The sequence below is a fragment of the Carassius gibelio genome, chromosome B8 (genome assembly GCF_023724105.1).
Source record: "Carassius gibelio isolate Cgi1373 ecotype wild population from Czech Republic chromosome B8, carGib1.2-hapl.c, whole genome shotgun sequence".
Lineage (NCBI taxonomy): Eukaryota > Metazoa > Chordata > Actinopteri > Cypriniformes > Cyprinidae > Carassius > Carassius gibelio.
The window spans coordinates 18,916,253-18,942,631 of record NC_068403.1 but is presented as its reverse complement, the minus strand read 5'-3'; the positions used below and the strand labels follow the sequence as shown (position 1 = coordinate 18,942,631).

Here is a 26,379-nt window from a genome sequence, read left to right as displayed (position 1 = left end):
GTCACATCAGTGCATCCCAGCTATGGGAGAACTTCTCTTTTTCTACCGTCCCATTTTTCAGCCAAGCCCAGAAACACAGAGGAGTGTGTCCTCTCCAATACCACATCTAAAACCATCTGTTATCATCAACATCACACACTGGTTTGAGCTGCCAAGCGAAGGATTTTTCAATGGGGAAAATAGACATGTGGCAGTGTGTCTCTTCGGTGTCAAAGCGTATGATAAGAGAGGGCTGTTCTATTACCTCGATTATCAAGGCATTGGTGGTCACTTATAGTTAGGTTTCTAATCTGATGGATGCTGAGTGGTGTTGTGCCAAATGTCTCTGCACGAGGTAAACAGCCATGTTGTAAACAAATAGGCAGCAGTGCATGTAGTCACACACAGGCTGAAGGAGTTCATATTGCACACTATCGAGGTCATGTTACAGCCGTAGGTTTTCATACACCTCAAATAATACAATCACATTTAAAAAAAACAATACATATTAAAAAAAGATTAAGAAATCAGTTAATTCATTTCTTAACTGGGGGGGGGGGGGGTATGTGAAAGGAGGATAATACAAGGAGAAATGTGGACTCACCAGCTCTACTCGGGGTCCGAGTCCCTCCAGGATGCGATGAGCCTCCTCTGCCTTTTTCTGTTCAAAAAACACACAGCGCACGTGTCAGCGGGACATCACCACAGCAACACACCTTACACTCTCTCTAGCGCACACACAGAAACAAAGCAGTGTATAAGGGATGTACTATTAATAGAGCTCTAAACAGAAGACACTCGCTGCCCTCTGCTATCTACCTCTCTCCCCTCTCCCTTTCTAAAAGAGAAGAGAGAGAGAGAGAAGGGGAGAGGGAGAGGGAAAGAAGGCTGGGTAGGTAATCTAATTAGATGCAATAAAGAAAGAAGAATCTATTATGTTCTGTGCCGTCTTGCTCAGAGAGAGCGAGAGAGAGAGAGAGAGAGGGAGAAAGTAACAGAAAGAAAAACAACAACAATGGAGACCTTATGGCTTGCTATTTCTCTTCCACATAAACAAAAAAAAAAAAAAAACTAAAACTACATTTCCTTTCTTTCTCGCAAACAAAACTTGATGCTTTAAGAGCGGTGATAGGGTTTATTCCATTATTTTGAGATGGCATAAAAAGGGCATTTTCTACCAGTAATTCATCTACTAGCCGTTTTCCCGCAATTATCCAAACATTGTGTGTGAAATATCTTTATGTCCCCAACTACAAGCAGCTCACACTTTGAAATCATCTTTTTCAGTGAGCAGATCTGATCACCAGATGAAATGCTCATTTGTAACTGTTAAAATACAAAATATGACCACCCACATTTATATAACATCTATTCAGAACACAGCAACGTGAGCCACCCTGAGATATGAACTACATCAGTAGATTTCACATAAGTAAGCAAATAGCGATTTAACTGCTGATTATTTTGTCAATTTATTTTTCACATTTGAGGGTTGTGATTTAAATAGCAGATTTAAGTTACGCAATTTAATTGGAATTTTTCAATTACTAATAAATAATACTAAAACTGATAATATTACTTTAAAGTAAAAATCTAAATCAATCAGTTAAACAAATATATTGTCAAAATGCATAAATCAAAAATGTGTTCTACATCAATGCTCTCCCTTAAATGTATGTTTTTCTACATTTGACTGACATATGTACACACTAGGGATGTGCATCTCATAACTGAAATCTCGATGCATAGCCAATGATACGATACACTGAAGATACAAATGAAGCAGCTACCAATGCGATGTGATTCACCCCTATTACAATGCGATGCGAATCCATTTCGATTTGATTCGATTCAACAATGCGATTCAATGGAAAAAATATTGCTTTTATTTCTTTGGTTCAGACAGACAGCAAATCATAAATTAACTTACGTGTCTGTCATCTGACATCTAATGTCTGGAGGCCTGTTTCATAAAACACGTTTACCAAATAGGCCAGGCTTATTTCAGTTAGTCTCACTCAATGTCAAAAGATGTTCCATTAAGCAAATTTAGCATAGATCAACCTAACCATCAACCATCAACTGTTAGTGTGCTGACCAATAGAAACGCAATGATATTACCATCTGACTCTCACACATACAATAATAGCCATGCAGCCTTTCTCTCTGGTTTTATGACAGCTGTACCTTTTATGGTTAGCAGAAGAGATAGCAGAACATTACAACACCACAATCTAAAATTGCTCTTTAAAGCATAAAAATCACTAAATTAAACGTTAAAATCATTAAATGAATACTACATTTAAACTGCTATAAGAAACACTCATTAAAGTGCCCCCATTATGGGTAATGAAAGGTTCATATTTTGGTATTCGGAGTCCCCATCCAGACGAGTAAGGTGAGACAGACGACAAATAAAAGTCGATGGCAGATGATTTAGTTTCGAAACAAAATACAAAAGCGCGTGCTAATTCAAAAGTGAAAGTAAACTGCGCATGGTGCTTTTAAGCTATTTAAAAGCAAGATAGGGAAAATTCAAACAAACTAAGAACGAACAATTGCTTTATGCCAGATTGCCATCTATAAGTGAAAGCAAAATGTGAACGCCGGTTTTACAAGCAATTTAAAAGTGATGGAAAGTGAGGAAAATCACAGCCTCCTGCGGTGATACTGGTATTACTGGTATTGTCACACCTTGATTAAGTGGTGGGAAAATTTCCTCATCGTCACAACCCTACTGTGGGGTGGAGATTGCGCATGCCTATCAATAGGGCCTTTCGCACTATGCCTGCACTATTTCCCAGTACCATTTAAAGTGTTTTTTTTTTTATTCGCAACAACCGTGTGTACTAGGATGTGACATAAGCCGGTCGACAGCAATGTCATTTGTGCCCAATGTTCAACAACTTTAACAAAGAAGAATAACGTTAACAACAGGAGGATGGAGGACACTGTGATCAGAGCTGTGTTTTTGTTGTATCTCGCGGGTTTCACAATAATGGACAGGGAACGTTGACGTATACGTAATGCAATTGGATGACGGAAAGGAAGATTAAGAATCTCCAATGACAACTGGCAGTGCTACATTTGGTACAATAACTGCACTTCAGCATCTGTGTATTTATTGTTGTTCATCATACTTGCGAAATAAGTTGACACAATGTTTGCAGTATGTTAAATAGCGTTTTAAATCATGGCGGGTGAGGGCATTCTCAAACACGTCTGGCCAATCAATGTCTACTTATGTCACGGATAGTACCAGTAGTGATGGTTAGACCCTGCTCCGGAGTAGGAGCTAATTTGGTTCTGTAAAAAGGCAGTCGAGTTCTGAAATCGCACCTAATTCCTGCGGTGCGAAAACACCCAAAAGTGGGTAGTTCTACAATTAGTTCTGGAACTTTGGTAATAGTTCTGAAAAGGTTCCTGTGGTGTGAAAGTTCCTCATGGGATGAATTCAAGCCTAGTTTGGAGCTTCCACCCCTTTTTGGAGTTCCCTCCCCTATTTGGAGATCTCCAGGCTGCAGTTATACCCTTCTCGATAAAGCAGTGTTTGTGAGCGTAGTGCTGCTTTGTGCATATTTGCATGACTTTAACATTTACAGATGAAAAATATACCTGTGACATGTCAGTTATGCACTGAGAAAAACACAACGTCTCAAATGCATTAAACACCACAAATATATTTGCTGTTTGCCATGGTAAATCAATTTGATCTGTGATTGACATTAAGGACTTAATCCCTGCTTTTCCTCAGGTATCCGTGGTGTTGTGATACGTCATTCACACAGCAGCAGTGATGACAGAACACGCTTGAGAAAGTTTAGAGATAAATCAATCAACATAAAATCTTGGTCACTTTTTAAACAAATAAAGTCTAGTGCATCAACTAATAATTATAAATAAACTAATAGGTTTTTACTGATGCAAATACATGTGATGCATCTAGATACAAATGCCAACTGTATCTGATGCACACTGTTTTTTAAATTTAAAAATTAAACATTTAAATTTATGCATTTATCAGACGCTTTTATCAAAAGTGACTTAGAGTGCATTCAGGCTATCAATTTATACCTATCATGTGTTCCCGGGGAATCGAACCCCCAACCTTGCGCTTGATAGCGCAATGCTCTACCAACTGAGCTACAGGAACATTTTAATCAATTTAGTACACACACTTAAAACACACTAGTTTGCCGTTAATTTTATTGATCAGCTGTTTTATTGAATAGCTCGAAGCCAGAGGCTATTTACACATGTTGTAAGAAAGGATACAAAACCCTTCTTTGCTGGTGGAATCTTGATTTACATTATAAAGTGAAATTCAAAGGAAAACAACATGGCACATTTAATATGACAATTTCCTCTACCACAATGAATCAGCATGATATCAGCACAAAATTCTGTATTCTATAATGTTGATTTCAGAGAGCATCGAGCACTTCTTGGAAGAGAACAGGAAGGCGTGAGTGCTCTTTAGCAGTATCCCAGCATGAGAGGCCTTAAAGGATTAAGAGATGGTGGGTGTGATTAAAAGATCGCAGCAGGACAGAAGCCAGAACCACCTGATGGAGGGAATGAATGTACAGACCTGGATACACTTGAGACAGAGAACAGTAAAATCCAGAAACATGAGATACATGAAGCTTTCCAACGGGCATGTTAAAATTTAGTGCTAAAAAAGCCCTCCAAGGCGCATTCAAAGAGGATAGCCAATAATCCGATCACTTAAACCTCAGGAGGTGGTTTCAGATGCATACAAGATGTGACAGCGAGAAAAAGTAAAACAGAAATTATGCACCACTATAACAAAACAAAACAAAAAATGTGCTACAAAGGCAGTGGACTCTCAGATGGTCCAATTATTCAACAACTGTCATCATGTTTCATTGTTTACCCACAGGATTTTTTGAGACTTGTGGCAGACAGGTGACGTCACATATTAATTAAAATATTTATGACATCATTGCGTCATGTTTTCATTCAGACAAGCTTGGAACTTCAGATCAGTTTTACTCTCTGAACTGTCACATACTGTAATACAACTGAATGCCCAATAAAGCTGTTCCCATTTACATATTTCCTGTTTCATCCTGTTTTCATTTCATACATTAAACAAGTATAAATAGTTACTAAACACAACCTAATATTAATAGTACATGTTAACCAGGAGTCGCTCTCACTTTATTCTTTAAATTATGATTTATAATCACGACGTGGTCTGATTAAATCAACATACATCTACGATAAATAAGGACTATTTATGTTGGTTTTAGCTATATTACTTTGTCTCATGCAGCGCTGCTTTATACCCATTTACTGACAAATGCGCTGCTTCTCTGCTGCGGCACACTGCACAGAATAAACGCAGAGTGAAGCGATACTGCACCAGGACAGTCAGACTTCACACTTGCGGGGCAGTACTGAAGAAATCTTCCAACTGAACGATTGCTACAGTTTATCCAAAAACATTGCTAGGTTTCTCTGTATGTATCTTCTCTGGAAAAAAAAGTTGCTAAATATAGAGCTAAAGTCATGGCCATATGTGTGAGACATGGGAGCTGATGGCAGGGGGCGGTGGATATTTGTCACTATTGTGGAGGGCTGCCACAAATAAATCAATGTATGGAAAAGTGGTTGATCCAGTTTGCCGCATTGGACGAAAAAAGTTGACGACGCATTCTTCATATTTACTCATTTGCATCCAACGGAGTTCAGAAAATATGGAAATTCATGAAGTGGAATTATCTTCCTAGAGTTTATGTATGGAAAACACTGTGTTTTGTGTGCCTTCATATACAGATGTTGGCAGATTATCACAACCAAAACGTAACATATCTGCTATATAAAGCAATTGGAGTCAATTTCCCATTAGAAAAATATACAAATACATGTTTCACATCATATATATGAATCATATAGGCTAAAATAGCCCTGGTTTAAGACCCCTTGCTGTAATCCTCTAGCCTCTCTCCACTAGAGGGACCACTAGCACCACAGACACATCAATGCTGCAGTATGCAGCATGCTGAGCCACTCTTCATGGCTGCATCACAGATTACACACAATCCATAGTATATACTATGTAAACTTAAGAGTAGTGCACCCCAAATCATAGTGCCTTAAAGTATTTCAAAGAAGCCTGAATGGTATGCTACTCGTATAGAAATTTCAAAATTTTCTGTAATAGTTCGGTTTTGACTTTTTCAGTTGTAATGTACTGGACAAGTGACAAGACATAATGTCAAATATTTTACTGCTTACACTATGCAACAGAGGGGGCACTGATGGTAAAACGCCAAACGGTGTGATTTAACACAATGGACTGTGTGTTTGAGTCATATGGTGGGGGGGGCAGTTCACTATCAATCGATTGCAGCACCTCATTACACATTTAAAAGCTTGTTTCTCTCATTAAGATCTGTCACAGCTGCTCGACTTACCTGCTTCTGTTTACAGATGAGCTTCTCTGAACACCACTGTTCATTTAACATTCATGTGTACTTGTCTAATACAATATATATGCGCATATAGGTAATCAGATTCAGTGTTTTTTGTTCTCACCCTGTTTTCATCATAGATGATCTGGACAAGGCTGCGGTGTTTGGCTTCACTGGGTGGAGGTGAGATGGTGCGCTCCGGCTCCTGGGGTTTCGCAGCTTCTTCCTCAAGCTGTTGCTAAAAATATTAAAAAAAAAAAAAAAAAAATAACTAAAAAAAAAAAAACTGAGTATGACCTTCCTAACAGTCCTGACTGCTATAAATCAACAGTGACAAATGTAAAAAATAAAATAACACTTACATTGAAACACTTATTTATACTGATAAAAGAGGATTAATGCAACCCTGCTAGAGTAAAAAGCCAGACACAACAAGAATTCAATATTACGTGGCCTATTATTAACGCTGTCCCCACATCAGAAGCACTACTAATATCAGACAAGCTCTGTGACTGGCTGAGGAGCGCTAATGCTTTAGCTAAGAGAGCCAGCGAGACAACTTAATAGTCAAAGATTGATGATCAACAGTAATTTCACAGCTTATACACAGATGCACACAGAAACGCAGAGGCCCTGGCTCCAATGAAATCCTGAAAGGGGCCTCCGTCTTGCAAACATGAATCCAAACTCATATGGATCAGCTCTATGCAGGATCAAGACGCTGTGTGTGTGCCGAGTTAAAGAAAATAAACGAGCCGTCCTGCCGCCCTCGCAGACAGTCAAACACACGGTAATCTGATAGTCTCTCTTCTCTCCATCACTCCCTCGCTTTACGTTAAAGTTTACCATACCATTTAATTACCCCAGATGTTTTAATGCTTGGAGGAAACCTAAGGGGAGAGGAGAGCGATGGCTGGGGTCTGTTACCTCACTGAAAAAGATGCCAAATCTTTCAAAGAAAACAGTATGGGGTTGAGGGGCAGATGAGGAGAGGTTCATTTTTCTTGGTAGCGTGACTGTACTTATACAAGCACTCAGACTCAAAGTCGTTTCACTCCCTCTCCTATCCTCAATCACCCCCTCAATGGACTAGCCCATGGAGCGCAGGTGGCTTCGATTTATTGAGCAGCGGTTTGGACACAGTCCAAAATCTCAAGTGAATGAGGGGGTCTGTTTTACAAGACAACGCGGTCTGCTTATGTATTTTCGCAATGCCCCGATAGGCATGACTAGAAATATCTGAGAATACATTCTAATGCAATCTTGTAATGCACACAGTTACTCTTGTGCAAATTAAAAGACATAAAATAGGCGAATATACTTGCAATTATTCCACTAAAGTGACCTAAAATGATACTACTGCATTAACGCTTGAAGTAGACCACTGCTAATGACACCACCAAGAAAAAAAGAGAGAGGGAGAGGAAACAGAGAGGGAAGGAGACCGAGAGGAAAGAGAGGAAGTGTGTTTGTAACCGTGTGGCCTACTGAGGCAATAACCACACAATCATCACAACTCCACACCGCACACACTTATCTACTATTGCTACTACACTAGAGTGTCCAAAATTACATAACACTAACTGCACTGTGGATGAAAAGCATCTACTTATTGCAGCTCTGAAAGCTGTACTTAGAAAGAAATTTAGTCTTCATCTAAATAAAACGCTTTGCAAACTGTCCTGGTGCCAACTATTTCTGAAAAAAACAAAAACACGAACATGCATTCTAGGATCTTATCCTAGTCCATTCAGCTTTATGATAGCTGGGGGGAAGGTTACCTGTTTTTTACGCAGTTTACAGATCTGCTGCTCCACCATGGTGATCTCCCGATCCACCCGGTCCATGTTCTGGATTAGCTCCTCTTTGGAGAGGCGAGAGGGAACCAGGTCCAGGTCGGGATCCATGGGCACTGGGCTCACGGGAGAGATGGGCTCAATCTTTCCAATGGAACTGCTGCTGCTGCGTTCCTGTATAAACACACATAACATTGTACTCATTCAGATCTGATAAATGCTTTAATTTGTTTGTAAAAGTTGAGGTTTTCAAATGTTTTTTCCTCTGAACATTATCCATATTAAATATTTACTTCTGCTTAGAATCATAATTCCATATAGGATGACTTGTGGTTGCTAGCAGTCTGCTGTTCAGTAGCAAGTGTGTTTCTTAATATTATCAATGTTAAAAACAGTTGTGCCGCTTCATATTTTTTGTGGAAACAGTGCTTTTCATCAATTTAATGATCACTTTAATACATCCTTGCTGAATAAACTTTTAAATGGTAGTTTATCTACTATTAAATGAAATGAAAGGTTTCCATCATCATCTTAAATTACTCGTTTTATCACAACCAGGTAAAAATAAGTCACACTAAAATAAGCCGCATCATTTAAGAATTCCAAGTCCAAAGGATAAACACATTTGAAGGTTTCATGCTTAGGTTTGGGGATTTAAACAAACCCCTAACCTCAAGCATGAGCAATAGCAACAGTGATGCATGCCTTGGCAAGCACCACTAATTAATGCTATTCGGCATTTCAAGGTTTTGACATTTTGGGTTCCTGGAAATAGATACAATGCACCCGTTCTTCTCTCGTTCAAAACTATGAAAAACATGGTTACAACACAGTGCCGCTTAGAGACTGTTTAGCGGTAAAAGCCTCACCTCTTATAATAAACTGGTGAACGTACGCACCGCAGATCAGTGGTTAAGGCTATTGAATATTCAGCTAGTTTAAAGTGTGGTAAGGAGCCTTTGGGTTCATTCTCACATAAAAAGAATGTTACATAAGAGTAGTGTTCAGGGAGGGTATCTGCTATTCTCTCTCTCACCGCCCCTTAAAGATAACTCAGGCAGACGCATGGACTGGACACAACCACACAACAACAAAAAAGAACAAGCCATTTAAGAAAGTGTATTTTCTTGTTTATTATTTATGTTTAAATATTATAGGTTTGTGGTTTGTTTAGTTCAATTTGCTGATTAAGAAAATTGTAAACGTCATCAGGGGTGGTAAATCGAATGGCAGTACGCCGGAAGAAGGGAAGTGGGTCGGACATAATTTTTTGACTTGATGTTTCGGCCTTTGTTTTGGCCGCGAAAGCATGGTAGCGGGCCTTGTTCTGAACGCTACCATGCTTCCGTGGCCAAAACAAAGGCTGAAACAAATATTCTCATCTTTATGAAACCCCTGACAATTTAAATGTGTTGCCCCAATTCCAGATTGTCCATGGAAAGAGGAAGACAAAGCTCAAATGTCCAAGGACGGCCTGAGAGCTCTGCTAATGTTCAAAACACAGTCCTAGAGGCATTCCAAACTTCAGGCGGGATTTAACACTTGAAAAGGATTTGATAGAGGAGTCACTTTAGGACTCAAATCTGTATTTACACAATCACTCTCTCTCTCTTTCGCTCTCTCACACACACGGTGTAGAATGAAAAGTGCCTTGTTAACCCCACACAATTACATTCAAGGACAAGCGCTATAATCCTGCCAAGTCTCAGTAACAAGAACCAACCAAGAACCAAAATGTGAGTATGAGAATTAAAACCCCAAGCAGCTTTACATAAACACAAACCTGAGTGCTAAGACATGGATATGCACGGCAGTAACCTTCACACAAACAGATACAAGTGCCAACACACACAGACTGACTGAAACCTTTGCGGGGTTAAAGTGGGGCAGAGACAAAGGTGTGGTGTGTGTATGTGAACTAAAGGTGTGTTGAGTGCTTATCCCCATTTATTTCTCCATGAAATGCTGTTCAAACATACACACATTCAAGTTCATTTAACACCCATAAGTGCATTTGTGAGACTTATTCATTTATCAATCAACCAAGTCATCCAGGCTGAAAGAGAGTCAGCAGTAAGTGTACACGACAGTTCAAAAGTTTAAGATCAGTGAGATTTAAAAAATATATCATTTCAGAAGATGCATTAAATCAATCAAATGCTGTTCTTTTTAACTTTCTATTCATTGAATCCTAAAAAAAAGTACACATTACAGCTTTCACACAGAAATACCAAGCAGCACAACTGTTTTCAACACTGATAATAATAAGAACTGTTTCTTGAGTAGCAATTCAGCATATCAGAATGATTTCTGTGATGCGGAAAACGTGGACGGAATCGTGGGATCTAGTCATAAAAACGGAATTTACAGTTTAAAATGTCACTGTAACGATAACGACTTCCTATTCATCGGGAAGAAGGAGGCGGGAACCGGCGCACAGTCAAAACATAATTTTAATAATTCAAAAGATAAACAAAACAGCGCGTCAGCCCCTCACGGTGACTGACGCGCACAAATAAAAAGCAAACACATAAAATAATATCCCAGGCCTGGTCCTCTCTCGTCCTTCACGGTCGTCACTCCAGTTTTATATCCTTCCATCTCCTACGTGGGACTCGATACCGACGGTGGGGCTCAGGTGTAGCTCATCTCCAATCACTACACCTGGCCTCACTCCTCGTTCCCACGCCTCTCGGCCCCGCCCCACTCGCCACAGTCACGAAATTTGTCAAATTTTGAATGAATTAATCAAAAGTATCGTGAAATCAAATCACAATATGGACTAGTATCTGTAACTATTAAGCCACAGAAGTCTATTTAAATATGAATCCTGCATGTTCTGCATGACTCATTTAATAAATGGCGCAGAAGTGAGGTTTCATTTATTCATTTACACACATACTGAAGCACGCGTGACGCTCGCAGTGATTTCAGCCTCTGCCGTCACACTAAATGAGGACATAAACACATGAACAAAATCTACAGAACTGCTCTGAAAAAGCCTTCATGACCGTTTGATTCGAGTAAAACTATCATCACATCACATATACAGAACTGTAAAGGTATTCACGGCAACCCAGCAAAATAAGTCTGGTTTGTTTTGAAGTCTATTTTTCAGTAGAATGTACTTAGCCTACTACCACTACTTAAACGACACAAACATTATTTTTTAAGGAATAAATCACACAACATTTCTTCTATATTTTAATTTTAAAAGTAAATCCCCTTTGTTTGCCAAAAAAAGGTTGCTTAATTTTCAGTAACTAAAAGATCAATGAAATTAATGTTTCATGCCGTGATTTGATAAAGAGAAAATGTTAAATACACAACACAGAATTTCTGAACATTATAAGGCTTCTTTAAGAAAAAAAAAGAATTAATTAAGTTGTTTTATGCATTCATATAATTAGACATGCTAAAACAGAATTGTGTACCGTTTTTTTTTTTAAAAACAGTAATGTTGTTTTTGTTCAGTATCCATTTAAAAAAAAAAAATCTTTTAATTAATCTGTATCGGCCAGTGTGGTCCATCCTAGCTATTGGTATCAGCAAAATCCATTATCGGTCGACCTCTAATATAAACCATTAAAATAAACCATTAAACAAACCATTACGACTGAATTCAGAAAATATTCTGAAACAAATAAAATAAAAAATAAAGAACTAGATTTCATAGAGTGTTCGTAAGAGACTTCTTTATAAAAAAAAAAAAAAAAAAAAAAAAAAAAAAAAAACTTGACAGTACAAACTCATTTTCTAAACTAACATTTAAGACAAAATATTCTCGTGACATTACAAAATCTTCAAGAAAAAGAAAATTCACAGATCACATGATGCGAGACATTTCTGCTGAACTACTTAAACGCAATGATATTTTGACTGTGTGATTATGGATTATGCATTCTGGTGACATTTCCACCACTTCTTTCTACATGAAAGCTCTCAGCTGCCATGACAACAGCTGTGGCTAAACAGCTCTCCACTGTGGACATACAAGCACGTATGTGAGTGTATTCACATTTTATATCTGTTGCAGATAGGAATGATCCCTCAAAATATCATAGTAAAAAGCATTACTAGGGCACCCAGAACTAGGAATGACTACAAGCGACCAAGCAACTGCCAATACTCAACAACAAAGTCACTGAGATTGCAAATAGGGTTTTAGCAATCTGACTTTTGCCAGGTGGAAAAATACTATTTTACACTGGATTCAAAGACCTAAAGGAGAAGCATTTTCCTAGCCCAGTAAGCAACTCCAAAACAAACCTACAAAACACCCTAGGATCAAATGTCATGCATAATTCTCCAGAATCCATTGTTCAACCCAGAATAGACGTTCTGACGAACTTCCAAGAGTATGTGAAGAACATGTAAAATCCAGTTCTGAGCTCTGACTCAATAAAACGTTTATGAATCATAGAATGTCAGGGTAACACAAGTCATCTGACACCCTGAGCTGTAACAAGCCATTAGACGCAGACGTGCTGGTTCACACCTGTCAGAGTGCTGCAGGTATGCTGAAAACGGCACACACACACACACACACACACACACACCAGTGTGCATGTGAGAAACTCTTCTCCTCCCTGAGCTTTCAGTTCCACTCGCTCAGTTTCATGAGTGTCATCGAGTGTGACAGCTCTTATATAAAGAGGATGAGAGATTTCCTCTGTCCACTTTGACTTGAGTGTCCTTTCAAATGTCTCGCCGTCTGTCTCTCACCCAAATGCACTCATATCCTCATGTATATATCCTCAACCACTCAACCATCACATCTAGGTCAGATTCATTACTAATTAATTACTGTTGCACAATGGCTTCCACTTACACACACACACAGTTCTGCCTCCAAGCCCCATATTGTCATGGCTGATAAAAACACACAAAAGCTTTAGGGGGGAGTCATAACTCAGCACAACATCTCTGGATCGGGAGTGTGATCACACAGACCTTAGCACACAACACACACAGTCTTGCTCTGAGGGTATAATCATTCTGCCCTTTACATCACACCACAAGCAGGAGGTGTGATCACAGTGACCTTAATCCCGCTACACACACACACACACACACAAACTCAGAGATGAACATTAACGCTCTGAGGTCTAAGGGGGTTTTGAGGCCTGGAGAAGTTTTGACATGCCCTGACTTTTGTTCTTTTTTGGTTGCTTATAAACATATACATGGCTAAAGTCTGGGCTATAATGATATGTAAATAGCATGTATGTACATGATTGTGTTTTTGAGAAAACAACTTTATGCGTAGTTAGAGAAAAAAAAAATTTTTTGAAGTCACTGAAATAAGGTCATAAAACATACAGATTATTTGCTCACAAGACTGTCAAACCTTCAGCTGGATACTCACTGATTACTCACTCATGATGTCCCAAACCTATATTAATTTGTAACAATTGATTACATTAACAATGACTCAAATAGGGAACCCATTTGTTATGTCAACCCTAACCCTAACCCTAACCCAACATATAACATGTTTTTTCTAAATGGTTTACATGGCTCCATACTGTTTTTACAAGGAGAACTGTAGCCACTGACTAAAAAAAAGGAGCACAAGCAGAACAATTTAGGGGCATAGCTTCAGCTAGCAATGCAATCGTTCACATATTTTCACCATTTTAACTGTATTATTTACAGATGCTTTCATAATAAATAGACTTCACTAATAGAAATTACAATGTTGAGTATTCTTTTAATTTCAGAGAACATCTGACAGTAAGGGAAGCTTACATAATGTATTTTATTAAAGGTCCCATTTTTCGCACTTTTTTGAAGCTTTGATTCTGTTTACAGTGTGCAATATAACGTGTTCATGTTTCGAGTTTAAAAAAAAAAAGTATTTTTCACACAATTCACCTATCTGTATACCGCTGTTTTCACTGTCATAAAAACGGGCTGATGTTCTATAAAGACCCTCCTTCAGAAATATGTAACGAGTTCTGATTGGGCCAGCGGTTCCAGTGTTGTGATTCGACAGCAGCTGAGCACAGGCTGCCCTCTTGGAAACACAATTGGAGAACGCGATTGGGCTAGTTTTGAGAAGCTAGTGGGCAGGAACAGGTGCTGGAGATGAACTTATAATCACAGGAGCATTTTTACTGACGAGATGTGCATGAAAACCGCATTAAATTTTTTTGCACAGCCATAACAACGCACCAACTTAAATAATAAAATGCACTTACCATTGTGGTCCATAAACAACGCCTTCTCCAGACAAAGAGGGAACTGCTCCATCTTTCAAGAATAATCTTTGTGCGAATCCGGCATTAAACTGATTGAGATTGAGGAAGTTGTCCTCAGCAAGCTGTCCTCAGCTAAATGTGCTTTAATTAATTATTTTTTCCCCTTTTAGTCCGACCGACTTGCCGACTGTAATTGCGTTACAAACACAGTCAATGGTTAAGACCCATTGATTTTTTTTACTCTTCAAACAACTAATACAAATGCAATAAACGCTTTTCACATGCTCTCACACCACACATCCATTTTCTCACGCACAGAAAAATCACGAAGCAAAGAGGACACGGAGACCGACAGACCAGACAGACAGGTTACTTAAAAAAAACTCAGCTCTCACATTCTGTCAATTTTATTTCGAAATTCAAACAATAAATACCCCTCCGCTCTACCAGGAACTCTGTGTAATCCGTATGGCCGTAAACATGGGCAGTCAATGTGCAACAAAGGCTCGTGAATTTCACAAACGGTTTTATTCCAGGCCTGTAGTTTTGTGTTGTTAAAACTGCCAACCACACAACACGCTCTTCCCGGCATCACTGGACAGCATACGTACTAATAAAAATAACTTTTCGTACAGCTTGAGCTAACATCTGCTACAGCTGCCTACGGGACCAACACGCTACTTCTGCTACTTCCTTAGCAGCAAAGGCACGCAGTAATAGCGGCGCTGCTTTACTTCCGTGTTTCGCCGGATTTGTCTATAGCCAATGCAATAAAAAATTCTGCCAGCAACATTTGTGACTCTTCCCGCACAGTTTGACTCATCTACTGGTTCTCATTGTTCCTGTGAGGAAGAGAATAGTGCGAGTCTTTCAAGCAGTCAATAAACACTCACATTATTGGCTTTGTGATGCACACTTGGCAAAACCTGATACAGTCTGGTGACACCTTCAGTTGTAAAGCACCAGAAATGGATCTCACATGGTGTGAGGCAGCAGTATGTTATTATAGAGAGGCTATATTCCACCTACACGTTTCACAGAGCCGCTGACCTAGAACAGATTTCCTAAGAAGTTGAAGAGTTAGTCCAAACATCTGCCTGTGCCGTTTACCGTTACACCACAAACAAATTCATTCCCTTACAGTCTAAAATATAAAACCACAGCTGTAAAGTCAGAAGTTCTGGTATTAATGACATAACTCTTTAAGATGAAATCTTTTAGACACTCACAACCCAAACAGTGTCTACACACACATGCCGGTTCCCAGCAGGCCTTTGTAGTGGTAAATGGCAGTGCTGGCCAGGATGATAAAAACACAGGCCAACGGAAACAGACAGGCTGATTTATGAGGCCAATAAATATGGACTAAGTGATAATCTGCTGAACAGACTTATTATCGCTCTTCTCCACAGTCAGATTAATCCAGGTACAGCATGCAGCATCCTTTCTAGCCTAATCCTGCAATTATCACAATGCACAAGCCTGAGGATTCAGAGTAAGCTCTCTGTTTGTCACAACTAATGCTAAATTTAAAGATACTTTTTAGGTTGCTGCCAATTACACACAAAACCATTGAACCGGTATACAAACTTAAGGTTTCATGGGTGGAGCAAAATACAAGGGCAGTCATGTACTTTGCTTGACATTGTATTTTGGGCGACTTAATAGTTTTGTGAAAAACATTTGAATGGTAGTAATCTTATATCACTATATGAGTAATTTTATTTCACTGCAACGATATGTCACAATGTTATTATTCTTGATTTAAATAAGGTCTTTATGAGAAACAATGTTGATACCAAATAGTTTTTTTAATAAATAAATTCATATGTTTTTGTCATCGATGTCAACATCACATTTAAATAGTCTAGGTTTAAAAAAAAATAAAAAAAACATCACTGAAGAGAAGTAAACAGTCCGTAATTAAATAAGAAACTAATAAGTAGGTATGTGCGCAACGACTAATTTGAATGAAGTTTTGTATCCGACTAGTCTAAAAGCAATAAACTCAAAAAAAGAGGGTTATAAAATATATATATAAAATATAAAGTATATAATAGCCTACATTTGAAATACTTATTCTATGAATCACAATGTCAAATACCTCAATGAATTCAACTAAAAATTGGTCACAATTATGCCTTAGCCTATGCTTGCCTCACATTATCATCATTTAATTTTAGGCGACCATATATATAAAAAAAATTCATAGTGGAATGTAGAACAATGGAAAATCAATCAATATCCTGAAATAATTTTTAACTAATTTTTAATAAACATTTTAAAACACAAGTCAAAACAAATTGGAAATTGTATCAAGGAATGGCATTAAAATGGCTTTTTAAAAACACACTTCATCATGTAGGGTATATCATCTAAAAACAAAACGAACAAAAAGAGGCGATTAAAAATTCCTGCACTTGAAAAAACATGCTCTTTAGGAAATGAAGTCGCAGGCATGCAGAGATAATGAAAAGAAGCCAACAAGCTAACAGACCCGAGTTTGAATCCACTATGAGAAATCAATGTGTCCCTGAGCAAGACACTTAACCCCTAGTTACTCCAGAGGCGTGCGACCTCTGACATATAAAGCAATTGTAAGTCGCTTTGGATAAAAGTGTCAGCTAAATGAATAAATGTAAATGTAAATGCAGTCCCGCACATACCTGATATGTAGGCAATAGGATAAAAAAAACTACAGTAAAACAAATAAGAAATGCTAAATGTATTTTATTAATAAAAATTTTAGTTCACTGTAAAAATTTCACAATATAGTTATTTTTAGTGATAGTCTTTATTACATAAATTATTACACATTTCTTTTTTCATAAATTATTTTTTGTCACCATTGTCAATATCACCAAAAACTAATAATTCAGTTGTTAAGTGATAACGTAAGAAGCGCTGTTTCCGGGTCCAAGCCTCAACTCACTTCACTTGAGAATACGACCTCAGCAGCCATTTATGAGCACTGTTTATACATATTAATAATTTAAGCTAAACGCTTTCAAACTTACGGTATGCAATACAGTCTCCATGCTCACAGCATCCCAAACACAAATAAATTTTATATATTTTTTTTAATATTTTTGTCTGCCTATCTGGGACTTCGGTTTGGAGTTAAAAGTTAAGATTATAACTTTTTTGCTAGTATTCTATCACATTTTGAGTTTATATTAGCACCTTTTGTTGTTTTCTTGTGGTAACTGATAGAGCGTTTGGACTTCAGACTTAACAAGCGAATAGCCTAGATTAAAAAAAAAATAATTAAAAAATGATTTAAAAAAAAAAACAAGCTCACTGAAGTAAACTTTTTTTTTTTAACAGTGATTAAATAAGAATAGAAAAACTAAGTACAAGCAATAAGACTAGAGTAGAACAAATAAATAAGTAATGCTACACACGTTGTATAAAGTAATTAAATGTGTAAAAACACTGCATATTCTTCACTGTGTAAAATAAATATTTCCTTTTTATTAAAGCTACAAAAGTGAATTAGTCAAGGGCTTTCACTTAACACCTAAATTAGTGTGTTTACAGGGATTCTTGTGAAGACAGGCATTTTGAAACATACAAGTGAAAAAAAAAATAATGTTGTCTACACGTTTGCGGGCCTCTCTGACATATAGCAAAATTAGTTGTCTATTGCTGCTGAATGCATTTCATTTAAAGTCACTTGTTTTTAAACCACAAAGAAAACATGTGCAAACTTTGAGTTTTCATGACCATGTAGCACAACACTGTGATTGAGACGATAGTCCAAAATCTCTATCGGTTAATAGTGTCTATCAGTATATCACCCACTCCTAAATGGTAATTTACATTTAAGATTAAAGGTTAAAAATGTGTGAATGCCATCAGTTGCAGACTGTAATTAGCAACGGACTTGCATCTTTTTTCCACCAATATGAGAACACTAGCATATCATTGACTAGCAATAGTTACAAATATGTCTTCTAGGTATTTAACATCTATGATGAAAAACAAACCTTTGCCATTTCCTCAGCTCCACCCAAGGTGAGGGGCTGACGATGAGCTGAGTGACGAATAAGAGACTCTGTCCCGATTTCCAAGCGAGCACGCTTCATCTCGGAGTATTCCACTTCTGATTGGCTGCCGGGGTCCTGTAGGTAAATGTGTTCATATCGGATGTGGGGCTCTTGACCTCTGTAGGCAGAAAAGAGCAAGAAGAGAAGTGAATTATGGGACATACAATAGTCTAATCATAAAGAATGTCAGGATTAAACGGTTAAAGCAGTTTCATCTTTTTACACACACACACTGACATTTACCAAAAGTTAGACTAGAAGACCACAACAGACCACAGATGGGTGAATAAGATTCCAGTGACATAAAACGCTTTCAATTGATAACGAGGGCAAGACTTGATTTTATCCACTGGGAATTAATAGGATCATTAAAAAAGGACACTTATTACCAGAATGGGCTGAACTGAATTTGTTACAACAAATAGCAATTAACTATTGACAAGATTTTAGAAATGCTATACATACCTAAAGAGTTGACATATGACGCATTTATTTAAATAAACGAGAGAAAAATAAACATGTCTAATAAAATCAACAGGATACAATAAAACGACCTGAATGACTGAGAAACCACACAGACATCCCATCATAACCCCAGTGCTAAACATCCATTAAGTATGGGTCTAATGAAACACCCAGTTTTACAAGAGCAGTCAGGACAGGTCAGGATCTATGCAATTATTTCAGAAATAATCTGATAAGTACAGCTCACTGAGAACAAAGATGAGCTTAACCATGGCAATGTTTGAGTGCTGCGGAGGCAACAGTGCCATGCTGTGCTCGGTACAGGAGTGAGCCTTTTCACACAAGAGTGCGAAGAGTAAACTTACCTTGATGCTGGTGGACAGAGTGTGAGATATAAGAGGAAAGGAGAGGTGCTTGACCCTCACACGAATACGCGATCCACATCAATCACACATACACATCAACTCTTGTTCTCGCTTGCCACCAAACACCTGACCTTTCTGTTATATACACACACACAAACACATATACAGCTGCAGATAAAGCACTGCTTTCTAATCAGTGACTCTGATACACCAAAACATGACCACAACATGAATCTATAATAATAATAATATATGTTGTTCTTATTATAATTAATATTTTTTTAAATAAATCTTTAGGGTGTAAGAAAAAATACAATCTTATTTCATGGTGCATATTGTGTTCCCAAATGCATGTTATCAGTGTTCGAAACATTGGTTTTATTTTGCATTACCATCCCGGTCTACTTGTACATGTTTTGATTGAGGCCCAAATAGGGCAAGTTGCTGTACTTTGTATGATCTGGTGGTTCACAGGCCTTCCTGTAGCTCAGGCCGATCAAGAGCAAACACATTTACACACACACATAAACTCAATAACCCTGAACGGCAACAGTACACATCACACTAAAACCACATGTGCACACTAACACCCAGTTTTCAAAAGACTTCCCTTCCTGTGACACAGCCAGAGATTATACACAGGAACACACTAAATGCACACATATGCACTCTATACACCTAAACATCTACACATCCTCATTATTTTGGCCACAGATCACAAGCATAGTGCAGACTTTGTCTGTTAGACATATGGAAAACACATCCACAATGCCCTGCACATATTTTGCATTTAAAAACGGTAAGACATAACCAGAGGTGAAATCAGGTCATAAAGATTCTTAAGACACACCAGACAATGTTTGCCGAGGTGTAAACCTAAAGAGCTTGAGTGTATATGCTCTCGAGGGGATAAAAGAGTGTGGGTGTGTCTAAACGTTTGGGTTGTACACTGTTGAAAACATAAATGGGTGTATCCCTCATATTAATTACACAGTCTACCCAGTCTAAATAAACAGTACACACAGACTCCAGCACTGACTGTGATTTATACAAACAAATGCTGACGTAAATGCATGTGAGCCATTCCACACCACGCAGACAATGAAACAGAGCAGGAAATTTAGCGTGATATGTGAAGGCTACAGACAAAAGACATCTTCAAAGAATTTGATGGAAGGAGAGGAAAAGCCATCAGACAATGTTCCTTATTATACAATTGCTCAGTCATGGCTAGGGACATGCCAGTATAAAATGTTCCTGTTGCGATTAATTGCTAATTCTTTTATCACGGTAAACGGTATTATAACAGTATTGAAATTTAATTTTAAAAAAGTGGTCATTATACAGGTTAAATAATTTTTTCTCATAGCAAAAATAACTGAACATTTAAATACAATAAAGCAATACAGAAAAATATATAGTTACATTTGCAACAGAAGTTATTAATCTTTGTTTAAAAAAATACTTAAATACTAAATCTTAGTTCATTTTAGCTTATTAAATAACAGTTGCAACTTTGGATTTCAACAACATGTTATTAAATATTGGAATACCTAAGATTAATGAATGTTTAGAAGAATTTTTCATTGGCAGTTTATGTTAACTAATAAATGAACTAATATTAACTAATGGAGCCCAATGTAAATGTGTGAATGAAAAATAAATAATCAAAACACTTTCAAACAATATCTAGAGCATGCTGTAGTCCAGATTAAAATGAAATAAATAACCTATTAAGTCTAAATGCCCCCCTCCAACCCATTAAATAAAAAAATCCCATCTCACAAGAGGGGAATTCATTTTCAAAAATGAAATTTAGGCTCTGAATAAATGTCCAAAAATCTTGACTGGATCAATGCTATAAATAATTTCTACATGATAAAAAGAAGGCTTTAAAAATATCAGTATTGGTGATCTGACTGGCAGACACTGCTTTCTGTGATCGGTCTTAAAAATCCTGATCGGAGCCCCCCTAGAGAATACATTACTGTATTTTTCATTATGCTAACTGCACTTTTCAGAATTTAAGTTTAAACCCTCACTCTGAGTTTACATTTTTTGATGTCCACATTTTCAATAAATTACAGTGGCTGTAGCATTTCTGTCGTAAAAATTGGGCAAAATATGTATTTAAAGTAATTTAAAAGGCTCTTCTTAGCTTAGGTCGATTTTTATTACCACAAAAAAAAATTCATTACAAGTATACGATTACTCGATTAATCTGCAGAATAATCGACTGATTGCTTGATTACCAAAATAACTGTTAGTGATAGCTCTACAAATTGAATCAACATGGCTTTGTTAATGGATGATGTCAGTACTGGTTTGGCCAATGTACAGTTTCATATAGACTTTTATAATGCAAAATAATGACAGCAAATATGATGTAACAGGCCAAGCTGGGTCTGTTATTGACTCCGTGGTTAAAATCAGTAACATTAATGATCGTGCCAGACCTATTCAACAGACTAAAGGTGCGGTCACATTCATCATTGTTCAGATAATTTTCAAAGACAAAATCCTGAAATTTCAAAAGATTCTGAAATGGGTGGGTCACATGGATTCTATGCATTTACCAAGAGAATGCTGCTTGGTTTGAAAATGACTTCTCATTGAGCGGTGACAATGAACCTTTTCCCCACAAAATTTCTCTAATGTGACTGCAACAATTATTTGAGAACAAAATCCTAAAACAAAATGTTAAAGAGCCGAATTATGTTTTAGCTGCCAAACTATAGAACTTTAGAATATTGATTAATTGAAAGAACATATATAATTTAATGTCACATACAATAACAGAAGCAGGCACACAAGAGAAATAAAGATTTAGTGCCTTTCGCTAATAATCCTAAAATAGATTACATCAAAATCATCCAATAGATTACAATCTGAAATATCATAAAAACTTTTTATTTTTTTTGCAGAGCTTCTCGATTTCAGCAGAATGAGAGGAAAGCACTGGTGTGTTGCATCTTGACTATTCACATTCATTTGTGTCTCTGCACTGATGTGTTCACTGGTGGAACTAATCTAAACCAGAGCGAAGGTAACATGTACATTAGCAAAACTCAATGTGCGATAAGATACCGAAATGCTTGAAAACACACAATTTAACCAAAATCCCCCAATTTCAATAGGCACTTGGCACTTACATAATTACATCACACTACAGCTTTCACCCATGCTCGCTCTCTTTCTGTGAGTGGGCAAGATAATCTTATCTGCAGGCAGGATTTGTCATACACAGAGACACACACACACAATGAGAGAGAGAGAGAGAGAGAGAAAGAGAGAGAGCAACTGGCCTCTGACCTCATTCTGAATTGAGGTCAGATCATGCGTGCTGAATGTCTGAGCTATTGTAGAGGAACTTTGCCCCTGTACGTCTGTAATGTTCTCCATCTCTCCTCTTCCGCCATCATTCCATCGCTCTAGCCCCTTTCACACTGCACGCTGGTCCCAAAAAATTACTGGAGTGCCTTCTGTGTGAATGCAAACACGTCCCAGGATTGATTCTGGGATCGATCCCGGGTTGGGGACCTAGTAACATTGCCAGGTTCAGTTCCAGAATGAGCTCCAGAACGAATGCTGTAAAGGGTGTGTCCTAGTGATGACGCACGTTATTGTGCGACTCTTTTACTGGCAGATCAACGTTCGTGACAAAAAAATGTGTGCAAACTGAAATGAAGCAGAGATCAGGAAGTTCTTCGCTATCTGCGCTGAAGTTGTGATCGTTCGCCAGCTTAATTAAAACAGGACGTGTCATATTACACGTCACATGGTAATGTCACTTGCCTTGGTGTGAATGCACACACAGATTCCCGAAAATCACTGGCAGTGTGAATGAACCACAATGAAATGATTCCGGGACACATTATCCATGTATTTTCTGGAATTTATGTGAGAAAGAGGCTACAGTCAGTCTTTCACTTGCACAATTACCAACCCTCTTCCTTTCCATCCATCTTGCTTTAATTTCCCTCAATCCCTTATTATCTCTCTCTTTCTAGAGGATAAAAGGTGATAAGACCACAAAACTTATTTTCAACCCCAATCACTTGTCATCACAAAACAACACAAAGACATATGTCTTTAAAATACCAAAAACAGACCTTAAAGGGGGGGGGTGAAATGCTCGTTTTCACTCAATATCCTGTTAATCTTGAGTACCTATAGAGTAGTACTGCATCCTTCATAACTCCAAAAAGTCTTTAGTTTTATTATATTCATAAGAGAAAGATAGTCTGTACCGATTTTTCCCGGAAAAACACGACCGGCTGGAGGCGTGACGTGTGGGCGGAGCTAAAGAATCACGAGCGCCAGTAGGCTTTTGCGTTGAGAGCATGTGGAAGCTGTGACATTACCTTGAGGAAAAAAAACATCATCCAAAACAAACCATGGATAACAGTCAGATTCAGCCGTTTATTTATGATCCAGAATCAGATCCCGAAGCTGAAACTGAACGAGAGCAGCAGCAGCAACGACTCGCTCCGAGCGGGGCTCGAACCCGGGTCTGGGGGAGGCGGAAGCACTAACAAGGAGGCAGAGATATTTGAAGCAGTTTTACTCACCGCATGCGGTTCCAACACACGATCGTGACCCTTTTTCGTTGGGATTGCATCATCCTTAAGAACTAAACGATACGCAAATCCGTCGTCAAACTGGGCCTTGTTTGTAAAACAAGCATCTTCGAAATGCAGGGAACAAACAAAAACGCTTGCACAACTCCGTTGATTCTCTGTAAAAATAAACTCCATCCACTTGTCCCTTAATGCTGTTTTTTTGGTAATCTGTGCAGGGTTGTCTTGCCCTGGCAACCAAAAACACACTTCTTTTGTGACTTTTCGCGACGCTCTCGCTCTGACCAGTGAAGTCTGTTGTGCTCTCAGCGCTGTGCTATACGGGAGCGCGTGCTCTTCCGGCAGAAGTGTCCTTAGGACCCATATAAGGAAATTCCGCTCCATCTAACGTCACACAGAGCCATACTCGAAAAAAACTTTCCGAAACTTGTGACAAACCGGAAGGAGTATTTTGGGAACAAAAATACTCCTTCAAACGTACAACTTAATTTTTGAAACTTTGTCCATGTTTAGCATGGGAATCCAACTCTTTAACAGTGTAAAAAACTTTAATTTACATAGCCAGAACAAGACAAAAACAAAAAAACTACAGACTACAACTGGCTCATGTGCAGTTCACTGTTTTAATTTTAAGTAGGGCTGCATTTTCAACTGTATAACATTTGATTATGTATGTTAGGAAATTCTAATAGCACTAGTGGTTTTTCATCTGACTTAGATGCCCATCAAAAAAAGGAAGATGACAGTTCTGCAGTGGGGAAGTAAAGGATGTGGAAGAGCATACATACACACCTTACCAACACACAACACTTTATATTTCAAGCTAACCCATCCTTCCAGCAGCTCTTGGTATCTCGGGGGTGTTGGTCCATCTCCTGTGTGAACAGCCAGCTCTACTGTACCAGGCTCTGACTATACTGCTCAGCTCACACGCACATCCCCCCACACACACACACCACATTCAGCATTCAGACTGAGGAGAAACACAGCTATTCCCAATACACCCACGCACATATTCAACACTGTGCTTCTTATATGGCAAAAATAAATCACAGCATGGAGGAAAGGAAAACATGATATTTTTAACCTAGCACACACTCACGCACGCATCACTGCATTAAAGGAACAATGGTATGGATGAGAGAATCACAGACTGGATTACGGAAAAAAGGCAAACGATTAGAAAGTTGTTGAAATCTCCTGACCAAAATATAGGCTTGCTAACAGATAAAAGTTATGATATAATATAGTCAGTCAAACATATTTGTATACCTGGATTTAATTGTATTTGAACTGGAAGTAGCAACAGATATTTTCTTCCCTATTGTGATGTACATCTGAGAGAGGTTACCAGAGAGTAGTCTATCATTTAATCAGAAGACTGAGTAAAGATATTTTGATTAAAAATTATAATGACAACATTTATAAAAAAGAAATATGCATGGTTAAGTTGATAATATACAAAAACGTTAAGATGAATTTCAATTTCATGCTGACCTCATAGGCCAAATAAACAGACAGCTGATATGGATCCTTCTCTGATAGGTACAAAGAGGGATGTATGATATATCAGTCGCCATATCGGTATCAGCCAATTAATAGTCATTTTCACTGTCATAGTTATCAACCAAATATGAAAATTTTTTGGCCAATAATTAAAGGCCATAATGCATTACTTTATTCAAAACATTTCAGATGCACACTGTTCGTCGCGATGGTTTCTAATTGCTTAAAAATATGACTGGAATCTATTTGAAAAGGGCAAGTCTGTCAAGGCTACATAAAATTATAAATTATAAATAAACACTATTATAATAAGACATTGTTTAGTTTATGTGTTTAATATCTAATTAAATCTCATACAGGATGCGTTTCCTTGACTTAATACGATAGCAAAGCACTTCAGTTTATCGGTGTTCATTCAGCTCCTCAGGTTCAGGTTCTTAACTATAACTGGAAATGTCAAAACAAACAAACAAACAAACAAAAAAACAAAAAAAAATTATATATATATATATATATATATATATATATATATATATATATATATATACACAGTCTTGTTCAAAATAATAGCAGTACAATGTGACTAACCAGAATAATCAAGGTTTTTAGTATATTTTTTATTGCTACGTGGCAAACAAGTTACCAGTAGGTTCAGTAGATTGTCAGAAAACAAACAAGACCCAGCATTCATGATATGCACGCTCTTAAGGCTGTGCAATTGGGCAATTAGTTGAAAGGGGTGTGTTCAAAAAAATAGCAGTGTCTACCTTTGACTGTACAAACTCAAAACTATTTTGTACAAACATTTTTTTTTTCTGGGATTTAGCAATCCTGTGAATCACTAAACTAATATTTAGTTGTATGACCACAGTTTTTTAAAACTGCTTGACATCTGTGTGGCATGGAGTCAACCAACTTGTGGCACCTCTCAGCTGTTATTCCACTCCATGATTCTTTAACAACATTCCACAATTCATTCACATTTCTTGGTTTTGC

General features: G+C 37.7%; 1 protein-coding gene across 2 annotated transcripts in view; it reads right to left on the bottom strand.

Annotated features, from left to right (window-relative positions):
• LOC127964064 (nuclear receptor corepressor 2) overlaps positions 1 to 26,379 on the bottom strand; it is a 116,895-nt gene that overhangs the window by 50,548 nt on the left and 39,968 nt on the right. For both annotated transcript variants that reach the window (XM_052564214.1, XM_052564215.1), the window contains exons 4-7: positions 18,408 to 18,585; positions 8,201 to 8,389; positions 6,544 to 6,657; positions 584 to 640 (exon numbers count right to left, since the gene is read on the bottom strand). In XM_052564214.1, coding sequence (XP_052420174.1) covers positions 584 to 640; positions 6,544 to 6,657; positions 8,201 to 8,389; positions 18,408 to 18,585 — 538 coding nt within the window. The remainder of the gene's footprint in view (positions 1 to 583; positions 641 to 6,543; positions 6,658 to 8,200; positions 8,390 to 18,407; positions 18,586 to 26,379) is intronic.